At 36.5% G+C, this 27913-nt stretch overlaps 2 protein-coding genes across 7 annotated transcripts in view; both read left to right on the top strand.

Annotated features, from left to right (window-relative positions):
• The window catches only part of LOC103601541 (coiled-coil domain-containing protein 158-like), a 28729-nt gene extending 16890 nt beyond the window's left edge, over window positions 1-11839 (top strand). The window contains exons 2-3 of the mRNA XM_008585975.1: window positions 10008-10222; window positions 11723-11839. Coding sequence (XP_008584197.1) covers window positions 10008-10222; window positions 11723-11839 — 332 coding nt within the window. The remainder of the gene's footprint in view (window positions 1-10007; window positions 10223-11722) is intronic.
• Window positions 11840-14152: 2313 nt separating this feature from the next.
• The window catches only part of CCDC158 (coiled-coil domain containing 158), a 65669-nt gene continuing 51908 nt past the window's right edge, over window positions 14153-27913 (top strand). For 3 of the 6 annotated variants that reach the window (XM_008585970.1, XM_008585967.1, XM_008585969.1), the window contains exons 1-8: window positions 14154-14257; window positions 14369-14696; window positions 15054-15130; window positions 16336-16446; window positions 17102-17216; window positions 24130-24249; window positions 25274-25471; window positions 26741-27223. In XM_008585970.1, the coding sequence (XP_008584192.1) occupies window positions 14223-14257; window positions 14369-14696; window positions 15054-15130; window positions 16336-16446; window positions 17102-17216; window positions 24130-24249; window positions 25274-25471; window positions 26741-27223 (1467 nt within the window). In that variant the 5' untranslated portion in view covers window positions 14154-14222. Of the gene's footprint in view, window positions 14258-14368; window positions 14697-15053; window positions 15131-16335; window positions 16447-17101; window positions 17217-24129; window positions 24250-25273; window positions 25472-26740; window positions 27224-27913 lie in introns of those variants that run through there. The other 3 variants (XM_008585972.1, XM_008585968.1, XM_008585971.1) reach the window with 3 other exon arrangements.

Raw genomic sequence — 27913 nt, 5'->3', positions numbered from 1 at the left:
CAACCATGATCATGAATGTCTACCATATTGTCTATACTTCTACTTTTTTGAAGAAGAAATTGCTTAATCTTTTAAATTAGCATATCTGGTTTTTTAGCATGTGTTTACATTACCTTTTTGGTTTAAAAATTGTTTTTTTGTGTTGAGGCACTTCACTTTCAACTCATTACACCTTGTTACCCAAATGTCTTCCCTTCCTCCTGTGTTTCTTGGCTGCCCTGTCAGAATTCTGTCATTTTGACTTCTTTTCCCTCACCTGCTCTCACATTGTCAGGTACCAAATCCTGCTCCTTCTACCCTCAGAAATGTCTCTTGAATCCATTTTTCCCTCTTCATTCCTATTGCTATTGTTCTGGTCCAGACCCTCATCACCACCTGTGATCCAAATTATTTTAATCAAAGGGTAGAAGTAAGGAAAACAGACACAGATGGAATAAATGGGTGGAATTTAATAAAAGGAATTGATTACATAGGTGTTGAAAATGCTGCAAAGCCTGGGGGGATGAAACAACCCAGAGATTAGCAATCGTAGGAAGCTGCTACCACCCTTTGATCTAGAAGGACAATGAGAAAAGGAGCTGTTCTAAGGGCACAGGAATGAGAGCTGGAACTACAGAGAGGGCTGCCTCGAGGGAGCTGGAGCCACCACTAACTACCAGAAGCCCAACTGAGGCAGAATAAGAGGGAACAAGACTTTGGTTTCTCTCCTCCTCCTGCCTTCTGGTCTTCCACTAGCACTTCCCATTGCAAACCTACCAAGAAACGAATTGGGAAGGGAGCCTGGCAAAAGTAGTTCTCCACAACACTCAACAGGGGAGGGGAAGGACAGAATGGATCAAGGGCAATCAGGCATATGACCTGCACAGTCCCAGACTGTTTTCCCTGCCCTGTCTTTCTCATCTAACTCATTCTTTTAGTACATCCAGGTTTATTCTCAATTACAGGTCCATTGTTCTACTTGTCTGCTTAAAAAGCTTTATTTCAGCATCCTTATTTCATAAACGTTTCTGTTTCTCAGGATGCTCATACCATCCTAAAATGCCATTGTCACCTCCACCCTCCTATACCCATCTCCCCTGCCTTCCTCTACTTGCCCACCTCCCCACGAGACTGCATCCATAATACTCATCATGGGCATTGGCACTTAGCTATGGTTGTCTCTCCCTCCATAGGCATATTATCATCCTCTAATATCATTGTCCTCATGGGTGACTCATCTAAGATCTTTGACTTATAGCTTCTTCAGTTCTTATCATCTTCACCTTTACTCTAGCCACCTACTCCCTTATCTTGGATCTTATTACCAGTAACTGTTGGATTTCTGAAATCTAACCTTCTGTCTTGTAGCCCTCTCATGCCCTTATTTCTAGAAATCACCTATTTTTCTGTCTCATGAAGGTAGTGGTTCTCATCTGTGGGCCCATGTCAGAATCACTTTTTGACATTGTAAACGTTTAAGTGGCTTAGATCCACATCTGAGGACTCTGATTCAGTAGGTCTGGAGTGGGGCTCAGGCTCCACTGGATTTCTTTTAAAGCTCCTGAGGTGATCCTGATTTATAGCAAAGATTGAGAACAACTGCTCTAGATTCTGCCATTTTCTCGTAAATTATCAACCTCTTCCTATCTGCTCTTTCTTTTATATCATTCATTAATTCAGCCAATCACTTTCCTTCAACTTCCTTTTCCCTTTATTTCTTCCGTTGCACTCTTACAGGAAAAGCCAAATCCTTTTCAGGCTGACCGCCTTCTCCATTTTTGTACTGGGCTGCTGAAAGATTTTGTTAGAGAAAATACACAAATGTGGATTTTCCACCAATTTTCACTTCAAAATCATAGTCTTCTGTCTTACTTGAGTCATTGATGCTTCTGAGTAGACTTTCTCAAGATCTTAACTAGATCTCTTTCCAATTTCCCATAATACTTATTCCAAAATTATACCATTCTCAAGCCCCTCACCTTACCACTTTCTTTCTCTCGGATAACACGATTTACTAATTTCTAAAGAAAATAGAAGCCCTTACACTTATACTCTCTTACCTTCTTGAATCCTGCCCCTGAGACCCACTATTTCACAATCCATGTCTCCTTCCCTCATAGCTTAATGGAGGAGGCAGCTTCTTAATTCACTACCAGTACTTTAATTCCCATCTCCATTGTCACCACCTCCACATCCTCAGAGATCTGGCTCCAGAAATTATCCCTGCTCACTCTGATACCTTCAGCCTCTTCCTCTCCATTTGCATTCTCCATCAGCAAAAACATACCAAGTCTTTCCCAACCTAAAAACACTAACAAATACGTATAATACAAACCAAAACAACAATAAAAATAAAATTCCTGTACCTATGCCTTCCTTATTTCTTCTTTCCTTCATAGCTGTATTTTCCAAAGAAAAGTCTATATTCACTCTCTTCACTTCTTCACCATCCATTCACTCTACAAGCTACTGCCTTATGGCTTTTGAGCCCAATATTCCAATGAAGTCATGCTGGCCAATGTGGCCAAATTTTTCCTCTTTGCTCAGTCCAGTGAACACTTTCCCCCCAGCTTTTTATTTTGAAATTTTCCAAAGTTATAGAAAAATTAAAAGATGAGTACAGTGAATGCCTTATGTACTCTTAAGCTGGATTCATCAATTGTCAACTTTTTATATTTCCTTTATCACTATATTATTATATATTCTCTATATATAATAATACATATTCCACTTTGCCAAACTATTTGAAAATAAGTTGAAGCCATCATGATTCTTGCCTCAGAACCTGAACATGCATTTTCTAAAAAAGGATAGTTTTCTACATAACCACATTGTCATATCTAAGACAATTATGCAGTATCATCTAATGTGTTCATGTTTAAATTTTTCCAGTTTTGACCCTCCGGATGTCTTAGCTAAGCTGTTTTTTTTTTTTTTCTAATCTAGGATCCAGTTAATATCCTGAAGTGTATTTGGTTGTTTGGTCTCTTTATTCTTTTTAAATCTATAGCCATCCTCTCTCTCTCTCTGTGTTTCTAATGGTCTTGGCTTTACTTTTAAAGTTCAGACCAGATATGCAGAATGTCTTACATTCTAGATTTTTTCGATTATTTCCCATGTTTAGATTCATATTAAACTCATTTGACAAGAGTTTTACATAAGTGATGTATACTTTATACAGCATACATTAGGAGACACATAATGCCACACCCCCACCAATTTAAAGTTACATTTCCCCCATTATAATTAATAAGTAATCTTTTGGGTATCTTCTGAAATTTTGTGACTATCCTGGCACTAAATAATCTTTCTTCCAATGGTTTTAGCATCAACTGAAGACCCTTGCCTGAATCAATTATTACATTGATGATTTTCTAATTTTATCACAGTTATTAGCTAGCATTCTTCAGGAAAAGCTTTCCTTATTATTACTACAGATTGTTTAAAATTCAAATTGCTGTAGTACATTGATGTCACTATTGTTTTTTATGCTCAATTGCACCATATTTGGCCACCCACTTTAAGCTGCCTCTGTGTCTTTTTAAAGACATGACCTCACTTTATGCTTTCCCACACATCAAAATATTCCATGCTCACACTGTACTTTCCGTTTTCTCAGACCTGGAATCAGCCATTTTGCAAAGAAGCTCTGGTTCCTTTTAGAGGAAATCATATTTAGAAATCAAGATCTGGTGTACATTGCTACTGAGGTACCATTCTATCGGACCTTTCATTGGCTAATGAAATAGGTTTTTTTTTTATCGTAAGTTCACACTGATAAATCAAATTTGTATCTCCCCTACAGTAAAAACCCTAATTTCCCAAAATTTAGTGTACCTATTCATTTTCTCTCTTTTACAACACACATGAAATAGTTTCAGAATTACAGCAACACTAACACTATTAACAACTCACCTGCTAAGTAAAGTTCCTAAGGCTGTACAGTTAGGATACTGTGTTCTAAAGTTATTTGAAGGAACTTTTTTCTCTGTGAGATTATGTTATCAATTTACTATTCACCTAGGTTTTCTTGTTTCTGTTAGTATTCAAATTCATTTCATTTTTATTTAATTTTATATTTTGAATATGTATAACATTTATATGGCTCAAAAGTAAAAAACTTTATAAAAAGGTATAGTTAGTAGAGTCTTGCTACCATTCCAGTTCTTCCCACTATATGAGGGTGTTTCAAAAAGTTCCTAGAAGGATTTGTTATCTTTCAGTTCTATTTTTCCACAAATTTTTTGAAGTACCCTCATATTCCTACCTATCACTGTACACCTAGAAATAATGGTTTTCATGAGTTTCTGTTTTATTCTTCCAGTGTTTTTTTTTTTTCCCCAAATTAATCCAATGCCTGCCCCCCCACACTCATTTCCCATTTCTTACAAAGAGGAGAGGAATTAACCTCCACCTCCTAAAGGGAGGAATATTAAAGAAGTTTTAGACGTATGTTAAAACCACTACAGTTTGCCCTCAAACTGTAAAAATGATTTACACAAATTATTTACATTTCTCTCACATGCAAAATACATTCACTGTCTCCCAAGAATGCCCCTGACAGTCTCATCCTGTTAAGGCATCAGCTCAAGGACAGCATTCCTTTATCTAAATTGGGTTCAGGTGTGTGTGAAGTCCCTCAGCTGTAATTTTTTTTTTCTTTCTAGTTTCTAGCGTGGCTGTTTGTTTTGTTTTGTTTTGTTTATTAATAATATTCATGAGATACAAAGCTAATTGTCACCCCTCCTGCCTATGATGTGAGGGCCAGATTCATACTAGGGGGGGCATACCCATTACCAGAAATTACTTTTGTACCCCTGTCCCCACCCAATTATTCCACAACCTCCGTCCCCTTCCCCCTCACTCCATTTTGTAGCCCTAGATGTGTTCCCTCCCTCTGTAAGACCAACGCACTACTGTGGCCTTTCTTTCCTTCCTTCTTTCTCTCTTAGCTCCCACATATTAGTGAGCACATGCAGTATTTATCCCCCTGTGCTTTGCTTATTTCACTCAACATAAGTTTCTCCAGGTTCATCCATGTTGTTGCAAATGGGAATTTTTCATTCTTTTTTATGGCAGAGTAGTATTCCGTAGTGTATATATACCAAAGTTTCCTTATCCAATCATCCATTGGGACATTTAGGTTGGTTCCATATCTTGGCTATTATAAACAGAGCTGTGATGAACATGGGAGTGCAAGTATCTCTTCGACATGATGATTTCCATTCCTCTGGATATATACCCAGGAGAGGGATTGCTGGATCATATGGAAGATCTATCTGTAGTTGTCTGAGAAACCTCCATATTATTTTCCATAGTGAAAATTTATAGTCCCACCAACAGTGCAATAGTGTTCCCTTCTCTCTACACCCTCACCAACATTTGTTATTCACTGTCTTTTTTATTATAATCAGTCTAACTGGAGTGAGGTGGTATCTCAATGTGGTTTTATTTTTTTTTTTTTATTTTTTTATTTTTAATTATTTATTTATTTATTTATTTATTTATTTTTTATTTTGTCAATATACACTGTATATGATTATTATGGCCAGTCACCGACACCTCCCTCCCTCAATGTGGTTTTAATTTGCATTTCCCTGATGACTAGTGATGTTGAGCATTTTTTCATGTATCTGTTGGCCATTTGTATGTCTTCCTTTGAAAAATGTCTATTCAGCTCCTTTGCCCATTTTTTAATTGGGTTATTTGTTTTTATACTGTATAATGGCTTGAGTTCTATGTATATTCTGGATATTAATCCCTTGTCAGATGCATAGTTAGCAAAAATTTTCTTCCACTCTGTAGGTTTTCTTTTCACTCTGTTGATTGTTTCCTTTGCTGTGCAGAAACTTTTTAGTTTGATATGGTAAGATTTGTTTATTTTTTTTTTTGCTGCTTGTGCTTTTGGGCTCATGTTCTTAAAGCCTGTGTCCTGACCCAACTGCTGAAGTGTTTCACCTATATTTGCCCTTAGTAATTTTACAGTTTCAGGTCTTATACTTAAATCTTTAATCCATTTTGAGTTGATTTTAGTGTATGGTGACAGATGCATATCTAGTTTCATTTCTTCTGCATATGGATATCCAGTTTTCCCAGCACCACTTGTTGAAGAGGCAGTCTTTTCCCCAATGTAGATTTTTGTTGCTTTTGTCTAATGTCAGATGGCTGTAAGCCTGAGGAGTGATTTCTGGGTTCTCTATTCTACTCCACTGGTCTGAATGTCTATTTTTGTACCAGTACCATGCTGTTTTGGTTACAACAACAGCTTTGTAGTATAATTTGAAGTCAGGCAGAGTTATGCCTCCAGCTTTATTTTTTTTTTGCTCAGGATTGCTTTAGCTATTTGAGGTCTTTTATTTTTCCATATGAAAGGTAAGATTGTTTTTTCCATTTCTGTGAAGAATGTCATTGGTATTTTGATGGGGATTGCATTGAATCTGTAGATCACTTGGAGTAGTATAGACATTTTCACAATGTTAATTCTTCCAATCCAAGAGCATGGAATATCTTTCCATCTTTTTGTGTCCTCTTTAACTTCTTTCAGAAGTAGTTTGTAATTCTCATTGTAGAGGTCTTTCACCTCTTTGGTTAAATTGATCCCTGGGTATCTTATTTTTTTTGTGACAATTGTAGATGGGCTTACTTTATTTCTCTTTTTGTTAATTTATTATTTGAGTATATAAATGATACTGATTTGGGGCATTTATTTTGTATCCTGCAACATTACTGAAGTTATTAACCAGCTCTAGGATCTTTTTGATAGAGTCTTTAGGTTTTTCTATATACAGTATCATGTCATCTGCAAATATAGAAAGTTTAACTTCATCTTTTCCAATCTGGATTCCCTTTATTTCTTTCTCTTGCCTGGATGCTCTAGTTCTGCGTTAAATTGAAGTGGTAAGAGTGGACATCCTTGTCTTGTTCCTGTCCTTAAGGGGAAGGCCTTCAGTTTTTCCCAGTTCAGAATGATGCTGGTGATGGGCTTGTCATAAATGGCTTTTATTTATTTATTTATTTTTTTGTCTTTTTCCGTGTCCGGCAACGGATCGCAACCCTCAGTGTCGCCCCCATACCGGACCGGGACCAGCAACGGGATCGCAGCCCTCAGTGCTGCTCCCGCGCCTCGCTCAGCCAGTGAGTGGGAACCGGTCTGTATGTGGGATCCGAACCCTCGGCGGGAGCGCCGCCACACTTCCCAAGCGGTGCACTATAGCAGTGCGCCACCGGGCCGGCCCCATAAATGGCTTTTATTGTGTTGAGATATTTTCCTTCATACCTAATCTGTTGAGAGTCTTTATCATGAAGGGATGATGAATTTTGTCAAGTGCTTTTTCAGCATGTATTGAGATAATTATATGGTCTTTGTCCTTGAGTTTGTTGATGTGATGTATCACATTTATTGACTTCTGTATGTTAAACCATCTTTGCATCCCTGGGATGAATCTCACTTGATCATAGTGTATAATTTTTTTAATATATTGCTGTATTCTGATTGCTAATATTTTGTTGAGGATGTTAGCATTTAGGTACATCAAGGATACTGGCCTATAATTATCTTTTTTTGTTGTGTCTTTACCTGGTTTTGGTATCAGAGTTATGTTGGCCTCATAGAATGAGTTTGGGAGAGTAGTGTCTGTTTCAATTGTTTGGAATAGTTTGAGTAGAATTGTTATAACTTCTCTTTAAAAGTTTGATAGAATTCAGCTGTAAAGCCATCTGGACACGGACTTTTTTTTGATGGAAGATTGCTAATTACCACTTAAATCTCCTTGCTTGTTATTGGTCTGTTCAGGTTTTCTATCTCTTCTTGGTTCAGTCTTGGTAGTTTATATGTGTCTAGAAACTTATCCATATCTTCCAGATTTACATATTTGTTGTCATACAATTGTTTGTCTCTAATGATTCTTTGTATTTCTGTGGTATCAGTTGTAATGTCTCCCTTTTCATTTCTGATTTTTGTTATTTTGTTTTTGTTTTGTTACTTCTTTCGTCTTTTTTTTTTTGTTAACCTGGCTAATGGTGTGTCTATTTTATTTATCTTCCCAAAAAGCCAACTTTTAGTTTTGTTGATCTTTTCTATTGTTTTTTGGGTCTCTATTTCATTTAGTTCTGCTCTGATCTTAACTATTTCTTTCCCTATACTACCTTTAGGTTTGGATTGTTGTTGTTTTTCATGTTCTTTGAGGCATAGTGTTAGGTCGTTTATTTTAAGTCTTTCCATTCTTTTGATATAAACATTTACTGCAATAAATTTTCCTCTTAGTACTGCTTTTTCAGTATCCCACAGGTTTTGGTATGATATATCTTTATTTTCATTAATTTCTAGAAGTTTTTTGATTTCTTGTTTAATTTCTTCTTGAACCCATAGGTCATTCAGGAGCCTATTATTTAGTTTCCATGTCTGTATGGCTTCCAGCGTTTTGCTTATTGTTTATTTCCGTTTTAGTCCATTATGGTCGAAAAAGATAGTTGGAATGATTTCAATTTTTTAAAATTTGCTCAGCTGTAATTCTTTAAGTACAGCTCTTTGAGTAGAGTTTCTCTTAATCTGAAGACTCGTGACACCCAACATACAGTAGTAGGACAAGAATAGGATAACTGCTATCAACACTCCTAGTCAAAAAGGGGAAAACAGGAGCACATGGGTTCATTGCAGTTTTGAAATCCAGCTGAGCACAGGTCATTACTTGATTAGGACTCAAAGCCTGGGAATAATAATAATCATTCTCCATGGTTCTTGGCTCTATCACCTGTTGTTTTATTGCTGTTGTTTTGGCAGCTGGACAGTACAGGGATTGAACCCTGGACCTTAGTGTTATCAGCACCATGCTCCAGACAGCTGAGCTAACTGGCCAGTCCTATCCTCTGGATTTTGAGTCTGACTTTGAGTCATTTTTCTTCTTTGGATGAAAGTTAGCATGTTTCTAACAGATTGGTTTTCTCAGCCTGCTTGTGGAAATTTGGGGGTTCAGAAGCCTCTTTTTATCTTGCACTGTTACTGTCCCTGAGTCCAAGCCAGCTGGTGTTTCTTGAATATAATTCTCTAAAATCTTTGTGTGTCTCCTGTGAATATTACTGAGTTTCACTTCCTTTGTCTTCTCTTTAAATATTGGTATTTCCTCAGAGTACCCTTCTTGATCCTCTTCTCTTTTCACTCCATACACTGTCCCTAGATGATCCCATTGACTCCAAGGATTCACTAGAACTCCTATGCTAATAATTCCCAAATCCTTGTCTCTGAAGCAAAATACTCTCCTGAACTTCAAGCCCATGTACAGTATTTGCAAATTAATCATTACATGGGTGCTTCTGAAGCCCAAACCCAAGAGCCATCCTTGATGTCTCCCTCTCTCTTATCACATATATTTCTCAAATCCATGCCCTTGTTTCTGTCACCACTCCCTCTGCTTTAGGGCATACTCTTGCCATCTCTTGCCCGCATTGTTGAACATCTTCTCCTTCTTGGATTCTCTACCCTCAGTTTTACCCCCTCCAATCCATTCTCCACTCTGAAGCCAGAGAAACCTTTTAAAAATACAATCCTAGTTATGTTATTCCCAAGTCCTTTAATGATTCCTCAGGGCTTTCCAGATGAAATCCAAACTCCTTGGCATGACCACAAAGCCATCATAATCTGTCCTACATTTTCATTCTCATATCTGGCAACTACTTTTCTTCCACCCAGAATATCCCATGCCGTCTCAAGCCTCTTTGCCTATAATTATGGTGTTGCTATTGTCTGGAATGTCCTTCCTCCTCCCTTCTCTTCCAGATTGGTTAATCCTTACTCATAGATACTTCAAGGCTCACTGAGCTTAAGTATTGTTTGATCTGCCTTCTCTCACCTGTCCTATTCCTCCATTGTACTTCGTACTCACCTCTCTCAGAGTTCTTACCATCCTTTCACTTGCCTGTTTTCCCCATGAGACCATGGGCTCCTTCAGGGTTCAGTAAGGGAATCTCTAGCATAATGTTTGCTATAAAATAATTTTATGAATAAATAAATTAATTAATTCTTTATTATTTAGGTTCTTCAAGTCCTTTTTTTGTGTCATCTATTCGTGGTACAATAATTGAAAACACTTCAGCTGGAACTTTGACACAAATTCCTTTTTTCCCTAAATATGAAGTGGAACTTGATCCTCATAGAAAACTCATTCCTTACCCTGGAAAGGAACACATCGAACGTGTTTTGGATGAATATTCACATCAAGTAAAAGATTTGCAGAGAAAATTAAATGAAGTGAGTTGCATTCTTATTTTCTAGCATATTGCCTTGGAATAGAAGCTAAATTTCCTGGAAGAAAAAGTTAACGATGGGTTTATTAGTTAAGCTTGTTAATTTTACCTGTGCTTCCTATTTCAGTGTTAAAAATTGGGCTCATTAAAATGTCTACATATCTATTTTCCTTTTGTTGATAACTATTCATAATGTCTTGGTCTTATGATGTAAGTTTAATGAAGCATGAATAGCTCGAAATGTTTTAATTAATGACATTTATCTGTAGTTATAATTAATAATTGGTTCAAGCCTACTGTCCCGCTATCATGATACCTGGTTTCTCCTTACAAAGCAATAGTAGAGGGTAGGTTTTTGGATGTATGCATGAGAGCTAGATGGCATATGGAAGTTATTTGCTAAAAATTTCAAGTGGACCTTACATAGAATCAAGCTGGCTTTACAAGTGCATATTGGATCCCAGCAGTCCACAGTCTAAAAGTCAAACTTCTTACCATGATATGTAAAGCTCTTCATGATCTAACTTCTCCCTGGTACATTTTAGCATCATCTGCTATCTATTCTGTGTATGTACTCTCTGTTCCAGCAATATCAAACTATTTGCTCTTCCCTGGTTGTCCCATGCTACTCTAGGCCTTCATGCCTGTGCCCAGCCCATTTCCTCTTCTCTACCTTGTCTGCTTGGCAAACTCAAGCATTTCCTTCACTGAAGCCTTTTTTCTAGGCAACATTTGGTGCATTCTCCTCTGTAAAGTTATTGCCATTTGTGCACGTGTCTGTTGTGATATTTATTACATCTTATTGTACTCATTAACACATTATTCTTCCTCATCAAACTGAGCACTTTTAGGCAAAAAACCTTACAATTTAAGTGCTGAAAATTATGTGTCACTGTATTATATACAGGGGATACAAAGATGAATAAGATAGGACTCATAAGAAGTTCATAGTCTTGGAAGGGAGCTGGTCATATAAACAAATAGTGCCAATACCTTATAATAAATACACTAATGAAGATATATATAGACAAAGGAAGCACAGAGGTACTAATAAGGAAAATAAACTGTCTTAATTTATTTTCTATGTCCATCCCCTGGCAGAGTACATGACACTTGATTGGCTCCAATAAATATGTGTTACATCAATCAATAAATAACAGGGCTATTTGGGTACTTGTAGTACTTACCATGCATTTCCTATGCAACAGACATTGTGCTAGGAATTGAATATACAAAGATGGAAGACATGTGATCCTTTCCATGTACACATTTACAGTCTTGTGGCAGAGATATTTAAAAGAGAAAATGATAGTAACAGTGAGATCTGTGCTACAGTAGAGAACAGTAAGCAATGAAGCTAAATCCAATCAATGCCTTACGTTCCTTATCTTACTTGACTTTTCAACAACATTTGACACAAGCATTTTCCTTTTGAAGTGTTCTTTTCTGCTAGGTCTCATGGGAATACACTCTCCTGATTTTCCTTGAACTCATGCTTTTTCAGTCTCTTGTTCCAGTAAAAACCTCCATAGACAGTCATAATGATTCCATGGCTTTTGTTGCCAATTCTATGCCAACGAATGTTCAATTTATATTTTTCACAGACTTCTTTCTTGTCTGAGCTCCACACCAATTAGTTTACCCAGGTACCTACTTGACATTTCTACTGAAAATGTTCCTTAGTTTCCATAAACACATTTCCAACTGCGTACATGATCTTTTCCCCAAACCTGCTTTACCCCATGTTTTCTTCAGCTGTTACGTGGTGTCTGCCACCTTTACATAACTGCACAAGGCAGAAACCCGATTCGTTCTTGATACCTCTCCTTCCGTCCTGATATTCACTTTACCGCCAAGTCCATCCAATAGTACCTCATATATATTTCTGAAACCTGTTTTCATGTCTGCTGTTACCATCCTAAGTTCAGTCCACTACAGCAATTCACTTGGACTATAAGGGGAGAAGTTAAAGGGACTTACCTTACAGTGACTACATATATGTTGTCAATTACACAATCAAGTAATATGCTATTACATTTCCTTTCTTGTGTAGATTTTTGTTTTTCCTCCGGTTTCTAATTGGCTTTCTTTTTCCTTATACTATTTGCCTTTATCATATCCTCATTAAAAAACCACTATCATAGGCCAAGCCCGTGGCACACTTGGGAGAGTGCGGCGCTGGGAGTGCAGCAGCACTCCTGCCACGGGTTTGGATCCTATATAGGGATGACCGGTGCGCTCATAGCGCTCACTGGCTGAGCGTGGTGCGGCCGGTCTCAAAAAGGACAAAAAAAAAACCCACTATCATACAGATTTTCTATCAACTGCTCCTCTGACCCAGGACTCTTCCGTATCTTCTGACCTTTTGCACAGTTGACATTAGTTTCTGCTTAGGTCTCTTGTACAACTGTTTTCCTGAGACTCCTGCCACTGCTTTTGTGGTTAAATCCATGGTTTCCAGGATTCACCGTTTTCGATCTTCCTTCTTGATCTACTTCTTCATTTAGTTAAAACACATCTTTATTAACTTTTTAAGAAAGGGTATATGGGAGATGCATTTTATGAATCTTTGCAAGTCTGAGAATGACTTTATTTTACAAACATACTTGATTGATAATTTAGCTGTGGAAAGTTGAAAGTCATTTTTTCTCAGTCCTTTGAAGATATACTGCCCTTGCGTTCAGTATTATTCCTGAGAAGTAGTCTGGTTCTTGTTTTTTTGTAGATGATATGTTTTTATTTAATTGAATTTCGTCTTTAAGGTCTTTTCTCTTTACCTATGAAATTCCACCATAATCTGCATAGAGGTGGATTTTTTTTTTTTTTTCATTCACTATGCTAGGGACTCAGAAGACCCCTTTTTGGTCTGTAGAACTGTACCTTTAAACTTTCAGAAATTCAGTTGTGTTTTTCTTTAACAGTTTCCTACCCTCAGTTTTCTCCCTTCTCTTTTACTGAAGCTCCTGTTAGTTACATAATATCTCTTTAGTTGAACCTCTAAATCTCTTACTTTTTCTTTCAAAATTTTTATTTGTCTACTTTTTCTACCTTTGGAAGGCATTTCTTGACTTCCAACATTTCTATTGTATTGAACCTTTTAGTTTAACAACCATATTTTTAATTTCCAAGACCTCTTCTCCCTTGATCATTTCTTTGGCATAGCATCCTGTTCTTGCTTTATAGCTGTAATATCTCTTTAATTTTTCTGCAAATACAGAGTTTTGGAAGTGTTCTTACATTCCTTGCATTATCTATCTTTGTTTCCAATGGATCTTTTTTTCTGGGTATTTGCTTGTTTAAATTTGGTCTCTTTTTTATTTAGAATCTTTCTTCCAGTGTTCAGTGGTTTTTGTTTTTCTGTTAAAATTCAAAGATGAAGCAGTTAAAAAGCTGATAGAAAACTCTTTCTTCATGGGCAGAACTTGATGGCTTTGCTTTGGGATGATTAAGTGGAGCATCACCTGTTATCCTGGTAGATCCTTCAGTGCCTGACTTTAGAATCTTTGTGAATTTCTCTGTAGTAGAACACCTCGATTTTTGGGTGTTGGTGTGTTTGCTAAGTATTTTTAAGTGGGTTGGAGGTGGGGGTTGACATTTGTGTGTACAGAATTTCAACCAATTCTTGTGTTTTCAGGAACAGAACTATTCCTATCTCCTTATTGAGATGGAATTCAGACATGTTGTAGAAGCATGGTTTGGGCTGCAAAGTAGAGAATGGATTAGAAGGGGCCAACCTTGAGACAGGGAGACTAGTTTAGGTATCCCAGTAATCTAGGTGAGAAATGATTAATTGGACTCTGAACTATGGTGGTGGGGGAAGGCAGTACACATAAAAATAAATTAATAATGTATGGTCTTTTGGGAATTATCAGCTATAAGGAAATGTATTCCTTTAACAAAGATTAATTTACATGGCTTTTTATTTTCAGAGCAATGAATTGCATGAGAAACAAAAGTTTTACTTAAGGCAGTCAGTCATTGATTTACAAACAAAACTTCAAGAGATGCAAATGGAGAGAGATGCCATGGCTGATATCAGGTTGGGATTTGTTACCTGAAATTATTTTACATTTTGTTTTTTGTAGTAAAACTACTTGTGTGAAGATGTTTAATCAATATTATTTCTTTTTTTTTTTCACTTATTTCATAGACGAAGAGAGAGTCAGTCCCAGGAGGATTTAAGAAATCAGCTTCAAAATACAGTTCATGAACTCGAAGCTGCCAAATGCCTTAAGGAAGATATGCTGAAAGACAGCAACACACAGATAGAGCAGCTAAGAAAAATGATGCTTAGTCATGAGGGAGTGCTTCAAGAAATCCGATCAATCCTAGTTGACTTTGAAGAAGCCTCAGGCAAGAAAATATATGAACAGGACAGCATGTCTACTATGCACTTCCGCAGCTTGGGCTCAGCTATTAGTAAAATCCTAAGAGAATTAGACACAGAGATTTCTTATCTTAAAGGGAGGATATTTCCAGTAAGTGGTGAGACCACTACTTCAATTTTATATTAAAATGCATTAAGAGGATAGTATTAGGTGTATAATTTTTTAAATTCTTAAAAGTAAGCCTAGTTCTCATTTTTATTCTCTGAAATAACTGAAGTTACTTTCATAGTGATCTCTCTTTAACAGGAACCAGCTTGATTTACCTGTATAACTTCATAAAGTATAGCCAAAGTAAAAGATCTAATAAAATACAGTCATGGAATGTTTCTAATTTTAGTATTATTTGTATTTGCATCTTTCTAAAGTATTCCTTTAGTTGAAAATCTCTAAATTTTCCAAGCTTTAAATTTATCAGTACCTAAATCAATGTCCCTTTTTTAAAACCAGGTAGAGGATCAGCTTGAAGCACTGAAATCTGAATCACAGAACAAAATAGAACTGCTTCTTCAACAACATCAAGATAGGTAGGTTTCTATACCTCTGACTGAGGTACAGAAAGTTACAGTGAAACTAAACCATAGCTTTACAGTCTCACACCTGCAATCCCCAAATCTAAAAAGCTCTGAAACAGAAAGTTTTTTCCATGGGTTTGTAGCAAACTCATGTGAAAGAAAAAAAAATTCTGACATTTATTAAAATGGTAAGGAAAACTTTATTCAAGTCTGTTGCAATACGGATATTGCTATAAGAGAGAGAGAGATTAAGCTTAACTCCCAATACAACAAGGACAAGTGGGGACTTACAGCCAAGGAGTGAGGGGATCAATGGATGGAAAAGTACTAAGTGGAGACATCAGTGGTAGGGGGATTCTTGCTAAAGGCAAGCTAATGACTTAGATATCAAGGGTGGAAGATGAGGAACTTGATCAGATATGAACGGTGGGAGGATTCTTGCTGAATTGACTTAGCAGGAGTCTTGCTAAAACTGAGCTGGGCAGGCCACAGACAGGTGCCAAGGCTGAGGACTAGTTGAAAAGAGGGCTCAGAGGAGCCTGACTAAAGTTTGATTAAGGAGAGAGTGTTTGTCACTCATTTGTTGGCAAAACTTGACCTGAGCTAATGTAAAGCTTTTTATAGTCTTTATGATTTAGTGTGAATATTTACAAACTTATAGTTACATTTGTAATATGTTTGGTTTACAGGACACTTTCCTAGATATCACTGGGGTGTCATGTAATATATAGTACTTACAATTTATTACCACTGTAAAGTCAAAAATATTCTGAATTCCAAAGCCTAGCTGGTCCCGAAAGGATGTGAATAAAGGATTTTGGACCCATCTTAGATACTTGCCATAAAAAGAGTAGCATATAGGGCCGGCCCGGTGGTGCACTGCTACAGTGTGCTGCTTGAGAGCGCGGCGGCGCTCCCGCCGAGGGTTCGGATCCCACATACAGACCGGTTCCCGCTCACTGGCTGAGCGAGGTGCGGGCGCAGCACCGAGGGTTGCAATCCCGTTGCTGGTCCCGGTCTGGTACGAGCGCGACACTGAGGGTTGCGATCCGTTGCCGGACATGAAAAAAGACAAAAAGGAAAAAAAAAAGAGTAGCATATATAAAGTCAAAGCAAAATAAAAAATTTGAGAGCGTTGGAAATCATTAATTTCTAAAATAATCTGTAGTCAGAAAAATCTTCTGTATTAAATAACAACAACCACATTCTTTTTATAGGATTGAGCAGTTAATAAGTGAACATGAAGTTGAAATAACAGGACTTACCGAGAAAGCTAGCAGTGCTCGAAGCCAAGCCAATAGTATCCAAAGTCAACTGGAAATCATTCAGTATGTTTGTCCTGATGGTTGAAATTGATACCCTCATTTACCCTCACTTTAGAGATATTATTTTAATTGATTTTCTATCCTAAGATCTTTAAGAAATTGCTTAGTAATTGATTCCACAAGAAAGTAAAACTTTTCTAACATTCAAATGAACAGAAAAGATTACTTAACATATAGATAATATTATCTGACCATATAAGAAGTATTATTGCAAGTATTTGGGCCTCCTTGAATTGTCTCTTTTAAGTATTGTTCATATATCAACTGTTAGGATAAAACAAACACACACATAGTACATATACACATACACACTATATATGTTTATATATATATATAAATAAAATGTATATGCATGTACATAAGTAATTTTATAATTTGAGTTGGTATGTTAAAACTTTTAATGTGGACATTTTCAATCATATATAAAATTAGAGAAAATAGCATAATGAACTCCTATGTACTCTTTACTCAGCTTAAACAGTTAACAACATTTCTGAGCCGAAGCTTTTAAGAAGCAGTTTTGGAAAATAAAAGACTATGGTCTAATCATACCGTAAAAAATAACTAGTGGTAGCATCTAAAAGTTAGAGTATCCTTAAGTATCACACTTATTCTTAGTTTGCTATTTGCTTTTATTTCTCCTCTAAACCCTCCTTAGAGAACAAGCAAGAAACCAAAATTCGATGTATATGCGTCAGCTCAGTGACCTGGAATCTACTGTTTCTCAGCTACGTTCTGAATTAAGGGAAGCCAAAAGGATGTATGAAGACAAAGTGAGTTTAGATTTTGCTGTTCTCCTTCCAGAGATTTTTTTTTTTTTTTTTTTTTTTTAAAGATGACCGGTAAGGGGATCTCAACCCTTGGCTTGGTGTTGTCAGCACCACGCTCAGCCAGTGAGCAAACCGGCCATCCCTATATAGGATCCGAACCCGCAGCCTTGGTGTTATCAGCACCGCACTCTCCCGAGTGAGCCACGGGCCGGCCCCAGAGATTTTTATATACAGAGTCAATTTTATATTTTTAAATAGTTTATTTGAAAATGAGGAATCAAAGTAGTAATTTCAAATTAAAAGCAGTTGATAAGCTGGAATGGGAGGATGCTAAATTATCTATATGTTAAATTATACATAAACAATTTTTATTTAAATTGTATGCTCAAATTAATTCATTCTTAGAAAAATATTTTGCATACTTCAAGTAAATTTCTAAAACATAAATTTGAAAGTAGGACCATCTTAATTATTTTTACAAGGCTTGTTTAGCAAATACTTCAGTACCATCTTGTCACTCCCTACCACTCAATATTTTGTGGGCCTACTTGCTCTCTTACTTCAGCTCCTAATTCTTAGCCATTGTATTGCTAGCAAACTGAATTAACTTTAAGATTAACTTATTAATTTAATTAAAGAAAAATTAATTCAGAAAATGTCTTCATCTCTCATCATGTAATTCCTCTTAAAAAACATATTAATTAATATTTGGTATGCTATTGTTTTTATTCTTTCACTTTCCATAGCTAAAGAGAAGCTATTCAGTATCATTATCAACCATTTATCCAGGGCTTAGGTTTTTGTTAATTTCAATCACTTGTAAAACAGTAAAGACCCTAAAGAAACAAGCAAATTGTTGCCATTCAGAGCTCATGTTCTTCATTTCCTGTGAGATGGGTGACATACATTGCCATTTGCCTGGGACATTCTCAGTTTATACCTGTATCCCAGCGTCCTGTTTTGTGAATGCTACTGTTCACCTCCAAAGTTTCCTTGTTTGGAAGATAAATTCTGTATTTAGTCATCCTACATGTAAAAGATCTTAGATAGTCATTCGGACACAACTTAGGTACAGTTCTAAACCTTGCTTTTAGTCAATTTCTCACGATTTAGCAATTTGGAGCAGTAAGTTAGAAGAAATAAAGTATAAGGAGACTGCCTTTATAAAGACAGAGACTCCTTTTTAAAAATGAAGCCAATTCCATAGGGTAGCAGTACAGAGGAAAAAGCTCCATATGGGAAGAATTGAGTATTGCAGCACTAATTCTTCCCAGTATTTGCTCTCCTCTGGGCACCCCCTATTTTAATTACCACTGTCATTCCAGTGCTGGCCACAGGAGGGAGGTGTTTCTCCTCGGTTCAAGCATGAAACAAGACCTCGACCTTTTTTTTTTTATCTCCTGTGGCACAGATAAGGATGGAAAATTTAGACATAACTTTACTAAGAATAAGCAATAAAGAATAGCATGAATCTGTGTAACCTCAGTTACAGGTTTGAGTCCTTTACAGCAGTGTTTTTCAAATAGTTTTGATTATTAAGAAGTATAGCTCACCTTATGATCTAATACACACGTACAACTGAAGCAAGTTTCACCAAACAGTATTTACCCCTATTACACATGAGGCTGGCTATTTTATGTTCTCATCGGATACTGATTTGAAGCTTACTAAATTGATTTCATGATTCACTGGTGGGTCGCAGTGTGAATAACAATGCCCCCTCTGTAAACCCACTTGCATAGATAGCTCTTAGCCTAAATTCTTGTTGCAAGGTCATTTTAACCACTGCCACCTCGAGCAACCTCAAGGGAACTTACTTAGACTGCTTAATGGCTAGACTCAAAAAACAAAAGCCCAGAGACCTTTTGCTCTTTTCTTCCTTTATAAGGCCTGATTTTTGTGTTCTAGTTTATTTTCTGAGGATGAGTGTTTCCCCTGGTTATTGATAGCAGGAATGTCCCCCATTCTGGGTAGACTATGCCTACACAAAAGATCATGACCTCGCCCTATAGAGAACAGCAGGGTGGTCATGATTTCAGTGCACCCTGAGGTGGGAGGATGCATTATTAGTTACTTGGGTCTAGTGGAGGTAGGCACACTGGTAGAAGTGAGAGCTGACACTCGGACAGTGATAGAGGAAATAATAGAGCTGTAGTATTACAGTCCAATACAATAACTGATATTCATGACTAATTACTCAAATCATTTTTATAAGGTTAAACATTTGTTGATTTTTGACAAATTAAGCCCTCTGAAAAGCCATAAAATAGTAAATAAAACTCAACTCACTGTGTTTTCTCAAATAATTTGTAATTGTTGTAGCTTCCATTATACTGTTGTTCGGAAAAATTATCCCTTCATAAGCCTCACCCATCGTGTGCTAACTTGTGTTTGGTCTGATATGTAGCATCATGCTTATCAACTCTAAAGCTGGGATTGACGAGAAATTTTAACAAATACTGAAATACCCATCTAAAGAATACAGAAACAGTTTTTGAGTTTTTATAAACATTTTTCTCTTTGGCATTTAGAAACAAGCATCCAGGTGAATAACTGAAAGCTTTTTATATGAATGTTTGGGGGTCATATAGATACAAACCTGATATTGTAATTATTGTCTTATTTTTCTGTGATGTAAACAGTGGATCACCAAGAATTTCGACAATCTTAAATAGTAAACAGTTTATAGAAATAAGGAGTGCATATGAGTTTAATTAATTTTAATCTAGATCACTGAGATTTATAATACAGCATAGTGAACCTAATAAGGTTGGCACCTAATTGATGGCTAACTAGGCTCTCTTAATAGTAACTCTCTTTAGTTTAGTCAGGGAACACTGAGAGATGACTATCTTGCCATGTTAATATAGACTGAAATATACTTTCACCTGAAATGGCATTAATACATGGTGTAGCTGAGCAAGGAAGATCAAGCAAGTTAACAAAAGAATTTTGTTTTGGTGTCATGAAAAATTCTATTGTTGTGAAATGTTTTTATTGTAATGAATTGAAAATAGCATTTAAAAAACAAATTCTTCTGCTTAATTTCTTTTATTTTTATATACCTTGACTTTATATTGCTAAAGTCTGTTAAAACTTTAACATCTATTTTCTTTTCACTGCTTCAGTGCACATTTTAGAATATACTGTCCAAATAACAAGGAAAAAAAGCACCAAAGAAAATAATACATAAAAACTGAGATTAAAAGTGAGATTTCTGTAAAAATAAACTTTTAAGGATGCGTTGATATTACACTGAAGGGCAGTATTAGTATTTTCTCCCAAGGTTAGATTCCTTTATAAAAAAAAGTGTTTGTTATTTTAAAAAATTGATGCCATGACAGGTCTGAATAAAACTTGTCCAACAAGAATGTGTAAGTTAAGAGAAAACTCATTTAGGAGGGTAATGTTTTTCTTCTGATTAACAAAAGTATTTTTATATTGGTAAAAATAGAAATTATGTTTCAGAGAATATTTTAGATGTAACTTGGTAGCTTACAAAAGTGTTTTACTGTAATGCTGTTTTCTGTTCTTCTCTTTCCATTTTAGGAGAACCTCCAGAATTCCCCTTTACGAATTTGGACCAGTAGAAGCTGTCACTATTGGCTCTGTAGATTTGGCTTTACTCTTAACTTTCGCTTTTTGATGACAAAACTATCTCATGAACTTGATTCTACATTTATTTTTCCTACTTGGAAAGCAGTTGGGGCTGAATTCATACTCAAAAAGTGAAGAGTTAGTAGCACTGGCTGGAGGTATATACTGTGCAGGAAGATTCTGTGCAAACCTCTTTGCATAGTTCTGCCATTGAACTCCATGCTGACCTGCAGCTTCCCTTGTTATCCTGTATCTGTGTCTTTTTGAACATGGAAAGAACAAAAAAATCACCACCAAAAAAACCAAAAACAAAAACAAAAAAGTATGATTTGATATGATTGGTAATATCTCTAAAATCAAAGCGAGATTAAAATGAGATCCAAGTACTCATTTGTCCAGTGATTCAAAACAAAAAATGGATTAATAGATGGTGAAAGGAAAAACCAGTGCTGCTATCTAAAAAAGAAAAGAAAAAGAAAAAACCTTTACTATATCTCAGATGTCAGTATCTATTCTGGACATTTTCAAAGGCTTTTCTTTATAATGTTTTTTACAGCTGTTTGTATCAGCTCAGCTGCTACTTCAATGGTTTTCCCTTTCACTCTCCATTTATCTTTTTGATTGATTAATTAATGTAAATGTTTTTATTCTAAAAAGTGAAAGGTAAAAGCAGAGCTATAGCAGCTGAGTCAGTACTGACAACTACAAAACAATGTTCCTGCAGGGGTCTGGAGGAACTTCTGATACTTAATAAATGGGAAGATACATCTTGGCTCTTTCTTTTCTTTTTCTTTCTTTTTTTAAATTTTGGTCTCGTAGATTTTACCATCAAGTTTGATGTTATGAAATGGTCATCCAGAATATTTTCAAAAGTGAAAACAGACATAAGAGAGCAATTTTTTTTTTTTTTTTTTTGGCGATTGGCCAGGGATACAAACCCTTGATCTTGATGTTATCAACCCTGCACTCTAACCAACTGAGCTAACCAGCCAGCCCTGCAGATCTTTTTTTAAGCTTTTAAAGCATAAATACAAATACTTTCTTTATTCAAGGATAAAAATGGTTTAGGCCAGGCTAGGAGTATAAAATGTTTATTTTAGTCATATTATTGACTCAAATTGAAAGTATTCTTGTTAAATTTTTAGTATAGCTCAAAAGACAAGTGGAAAATATAGAAGTTTAGCTTAATTAATACTGTTCTTTTCATGTAAAGAAATATTAGAAACAGAATTGAAAGGAACATGAGAGATCATCTAGAATACTCTTCAAATTATAGATTAAAAATAATTGAGACGGGCCGGCCCGGTGGCGCACTGGAGAGTGCGCCGCTTGGGAGCGCGGTGGCGCTCCCGCCAAGGGTTCGGATCCCATGTGGAGACCGGTTCCCGCTCACTGGCTGAGCGCGGTGCGGGCGCAACACCGAGGGTTGCGATCCCGTTGCCGGTCCCCAGTACAGGCACGACACCGAGTGTTGCGATCCCGTTACCGGTCAGTAAAAAAAAAAAAATAATAATAATAATAATTGAGACTCAGATAGGTTATGTGACAGAACCTGCATGAGAACCTAAGGTGCTGGCCTGATCGTACTGCCTCTCTGATCACGCGCATCTGCCTGTCTCTGTCAGGCAGATGTGATAACTGTGTAACAGTAATCCCTTGTGGTTCTTCTCCTAAGCATTCTTAATGTCTTTACGAATGGTGTGCTGAATGAGCCTTTCCTGATAAAAATAGAACTGAAGAAATTATATCAACTGAATTGTTCATTCATTTTTCTTAGGAAGTTACTTGTGCTACAGAAGTTAAATTTTTATGGGGCTTTTTTTCTATATGTCCCAAAAGGAGCACAAGAGTAAAAGTACTTCCTTGTAGGTTTATTAGAGCCTAGGAATACATTTCAGTCAGTAACCTAAATATTTTATGAGTATCTAATTCTTGTGAAATACTTTTTTATACATAACATACAATCAAATAAAAAGTTACTTAAAATATATCCAATATAAATATTGAAACCTATATTCTGATCCCTGTAGGTTGTGCTACTACTCTATAGGTTAACACGAAACTGTTTGATAGTCCTATATTAGTACTTTCTTAAGTAATATATGTATGTGTGTATAACTTCTGCATATTCATGCTTATCATTTATTAAAGAGATAGTTGCATATAAACATGTGTATATATAATATGATTATTGAATATGTAGTGAATTAATACATGAAGATCTGAAATGAACCTAGTCCAGGTAAAAATAAACTAGAAAGTCATCAAGAAAAAATTAGCCTTGGTCATATGTTTTCTAATTAAAAAGGCTTAATCAAAGTACATCATCTAACCAACTTTTATTCTTGACATAGTAGATTTGGAAGCCTATTAAATAGATTCTTAAAAGTAAGAAAGAATATGTAGCATTTATGCAGATATGAAAAATTTCTTATTACTGAAAAGTGGGTGATAAAATAGTATTTAAAAACAACCTTTGAAGATCAGGTATCACTATTATAATGCTAAATATTATGTTCTCATTATTTTAATATGTCACTATCTAAGTTATGATATTGTGTGGCTCAGCTAAAGTCCAGTCCTTTAGCCTCCATAGTCTAAGATCTTTAGCCTTTTAGCCTCCGCTGCACTGAGAGGAACACTGTCAACAGTGATGGGCTTTATGGCCTGCGTCATAGACATGCGTATTCAGTCAGATCAAATAGCTGCCCTGTGAGAGAAAAATACACTTATAACAGTCCTTTAAAATTGGACTCTTATCTCCATTTGATAGTTGAAGAAAATGAAGATTGGAATGGTTAAATAAATTGTCCAACTATAAATATAAAATATATATATATATATATATATATACACACACATAAGTTTACTTATCCTTTCCTAAATGTAGTGACTATTCTTTTATATTCAATACCTTTTATTATTGAAACTGATATTCTGAAACAAAATAGCTCTTCCAAGTATAATTCAGTTCATTTGTGTAGGCTCTGCAGCATGTTATTTATGCCACATCAGGCTTCCTTAAATACTAAATTACAGGACATATATTTGCAGAAGATAAATCTTGAATAGTATGAAAATAAGACAGAAATGTATTACAGACAATCCCTAAACCCAACAGTACCAAATATTTCATTTTGGCGAATTTCCCTGGCCAAATTCTATACAGATCTTAAGTTTAAAAAACTGCAAAACTTATCACAATAAACTTTTATTTTTGTCCCCCCCAAAATGCCATTTGGTTTCCAGAGACTATATTTATCTTATATTGCTCCCTGACATAATCCCTGACTCTGTTTGATTTGTGCTTTTCTTTTAGATAGAAGAGTTGGAGAAGCAGTTAGTCCTTGCTAACTCCGAGCTAACTGAAGCACGGACGGAGCGTGATCAGTTCAGTCAGGAATCTGGAAATTTGGACGATCAACTTCAAAAGCTATTGGTAAGATTATGCTCTAAAATATGAACGAGATTAATTCTGGGAAGGTTTTCACCAAAACATTTCAAAAAATTAGTTTCCTTTATGAAATTACAAATTTTACAAAATATTTGTGCATGCACACAAGTTTTACCTATAGAATAAAATATTTTGTATACTTTTTTTTTCTTAAGCAGAGCTGTTAACGGTGTTAGGTAAAGGGGATCTTCAAACAGTCATAATCTTTCAATTAAATACCCTATTCTACTAAATTGAAGTAGTGCTAAGTGTTCATTTGAAAGCCAAATAACATTCAAAACACAAATTATGTATATAGAATTTTTGAATGGAAGTTTAGGTGAAATTTTTAAAAAAGGAAAAGACAATAGGATTGTGATAACACTGAAACAGCCTCTGTTTTCTGTTAGAGGTACTACAGGCTGAGAAATTTAGGGAGGAAAATGTTTGGTACCCCTTTGTGTGATATTAATGATACAGTAGAATACATTTCTCTCCCTACGAGACCCAGCTCTAGGATATGATGCTCTTTGGTGATAAGGCCATCCCTTGTAGCTGACAAGGGTCTGATGAGCTGTGGTAAAGTTGGAACTGACAGCTGTGTATGAGAAGCTCTAAACCTTGGGATGATCCTTCACTTCTTTCTGGAGCCTTCTGAGTATTTCCTAGCATTCTCATATCCAATTTGAAAATCTTGGAGTCTAAAAGGTCCTCAAACCTGTCCCCCCTTTTCATTCTTACCACTACTGCTCTCTTGTTCAAGCCCCTCATTGCCCCTCACCTGGAGCATGGCTGTCCTCTCCTTACCAGTGTTCCTAACTGGTTTCTCCCCTCTTCACTCCTTCTTGTAAAGTGCTGCCATAATCATCTTTCTAAAATAAATCTTTGCATCATTCTTTCACTCAAAAATTTCTTTCCCCATAAGGTCAGAATCCCTCCCTCTCAAGACTGTTCCTGATCCAGCGCCTGCTTACCTTTCTAATCCTTTCTTTTCTCTACTTGTACCCAATACATTCCTCACCTCTTTTAGGCTGATCTACACAAAAGAGAGAAGGAGCTTAGTCTGGAGAAGGAGCAGAATAAACGTCTGTGGGACCGAGACACAGGCAACAGCATTACCATTGACCACCTGCGGCGGGAGCTGGATGACCGGAACATGGAGGTGCAGCGCCTGGAAGCCCTGCTCAAAGCCATGAAAAGCGAGTGTCAGGGCCAGATGGAGCGGCAGGTCAGAGCACACACACAGACTGTGCTGTCGGCACATGGTTTCTTTTGGGGGGAAATGTATTTTATGTCTTATTGGTAAAGTTTTTGCTTTTGGTTTTTTAATGTATATGGGCCTAAAATAACTCTAAAATAGGGCTATGGATTCTGTTAGCAATTTGTAAAAATGTATTATTTATTTCTATATTCTTGACCATTCATTAAACTGAAAGTATTAAGCTTTATCTCATTTGTAACATTGTTGAAAAACTAAACTCATATTCAGCTGCATTTTTGTTTTCACCTAGAAATTGGTAACCTAATAATTGCTTATTTCTGCTGCAGAAAAGCACCAGACCATCAGGAAATCTGAGGAGCAGTGGGGTCGAAGGTTACCAACAGATTTTTTGTTTGTTTTTGTTTCTCCCCCAAAAGAGATTTTACCCTTCCTCCTCCCCCACTGATGGAGACTGATGCGTGCACTCCATTCCAGTGCACCAGTAGCAATATGTGAACTGCTTTCTTAATAGCAGTGTACCTTCAATGCTGGAAGGACATGGTTCTAATCTGAGTTACTGCTACAGAGACATACAGAGCATCACACAAAAGTCTCCTCAAAATGAAAGCAAATCAAAGGGTCCAGTCTTGGCTTAGACCCAGGCAAAGCCATTTCCCTATTCTCTGGCCTAACTTGGACAGGAAAAAAGATAAAAGAAGCAACTGGAAGCTAGAGTCTTACTCTTCCAGTTGGACCAGAGGATGTGAATGTGTATTGGATAAAAGTCATTATTCATTTTTCCCTCAGAGGTAGAATTATGTGGAAGGTTGGAGGGAAATAGAAAATAAGTGCATAGTGCTGGCCGGTTAGTTCAGCTGGTTAGAGCACGGTGGTGTTAACACCAAGGTTAAGGGTTCAGATCTGCATACCAGCCAGCTGCCAAAAAAGAAAAAGAAAAGAAAAGAGAGGTAGTTATCATCAATCCTACCACCCTTCCCCCCACATCAGTGTTATCTTAATCTAAATTGGTACAGTCCTCAAAAGAACTTCCCAAATTCCCCCCTCTAGAAAACCATTATTGTTTAATTAAGGCCTCTCCACCTTTGTCTAATTAGCACATTGGTCTTACCCATGCTTTCTATCAATCTGGAGTTCTTCTGACAGCATAGTGATTTGAGTTACTCTAACTAGACATTATCCAATTCATGATTTCATGTTTTTGAGTTAACTTGTTATATCTCTTGAGGTTGCCTATACCTATCCTCCCAAATTCATGAAATTCTCTTTCACAATCAGATGGCAGCAATTCAGGGAAAGAATGAAAGTCTAGAAAAAGTGTCTTCCTTGACTGCTCAGCTTGAATCCACTAAAGAGATGCTCCGCAAAGTAGTAGAAGAGTTGACAGCCAAGAAAATGACCCTGGAGAGCTCAGAGAGGACAGTATCAGACCTGACATCTTCTCTCCAAGAAAAAGAGAGAGCCATTGAGGCTACCAATGCAGAGATCACAAAGCTCCGCTCCCGGGTAGACTTGAAATTGCAGGAGCTGCAACACTTGAAAAATGAAGGGGATCACCTTAGAAATGTGCAGACAGAATGTGAGGCCCTCAAACTACAGATGGCGGAAAAAGACAAGGTGATCGAAATTTTGCGACAGCAGATTGAAAACATGACGCAGTTGGTTGGCCAGCATGGACGAACTGCTGGTGCTATGCAAGTAGAAAAAGCTCAACTTGAGAAGGAAATTAATGATAGGAGACTGGAACTACAGGAATTTAAGGTTTGTAGAGTTTTTTGGCGGTTTAACTTTTGAAATATCTTTTCTCCCGTAAGCAAGTATGATCTAATTTATAGAAAAGGGGTTTTTGGTGTCTGCAGACCCTCTGAAATTGAAAGTGTTTGTGTCTATGTGCATATGTGTGTTTTTGTAAAAAAGGATTTATGCTTTTTTCAGATTCCAAAAAGAGTAGATGGTCTAAAAAAGGTTCAGAATCCAGGTACAAAGAAAAAATCAGAATATCCACCTTCCGTATGAAGTCTTTCCTGATCCCACAGTTTAAAGCATATTCTTCCTCTTTAGACAGACCCACATTTTAAACCCATGTCTCACCACTCAATAACTGTAAAACATTGACTGTTTGCTCAATCTTGGCTTCTGTGTCAGTTAAAACAATACCAAACAACAAACAACAAAAACAAAACCCCCAAATGCCTTATTGGATTACTATGAGGCATAAATCAGAAAATTTCTATCAAGGACTTAGCCTAGTTCCTGGCCTATACAAGATGTTTAGTAAATATTAGTTTCTTCCCCCCATTCTGTTCCATCCTTCTGAACTTTATTATACTATATTTGTACCTGTTAAAACCTGGATCACATTTTGTATTGATTGCACTGTGTGTGTGTCTTTTTCTCTATGAGACTACAGACTAATTTAAGCAGGGTACACACATCTTATTAATCTTTGTA

Source organism: Galeopterus variegatus, unplaced genomic scaffold, assembly GCF_000696425.1.
Source record: "Galeopterus variegatus unplaced genomic scaffold, G_variegatus-3.0.2 Scaffold3779, whole genome shotgun sequence".
In the NCBI taxonomy this organism is placed as follows: Eukaryota; Metazoa; Chordata; class Mammalia; order Dermoptera; family Cynocephalidae; genus Galeopterus; species Galeopterus variegatus.
This window is presented reverse-complemented; position numbering and strand designations above follow the sequence as displayed.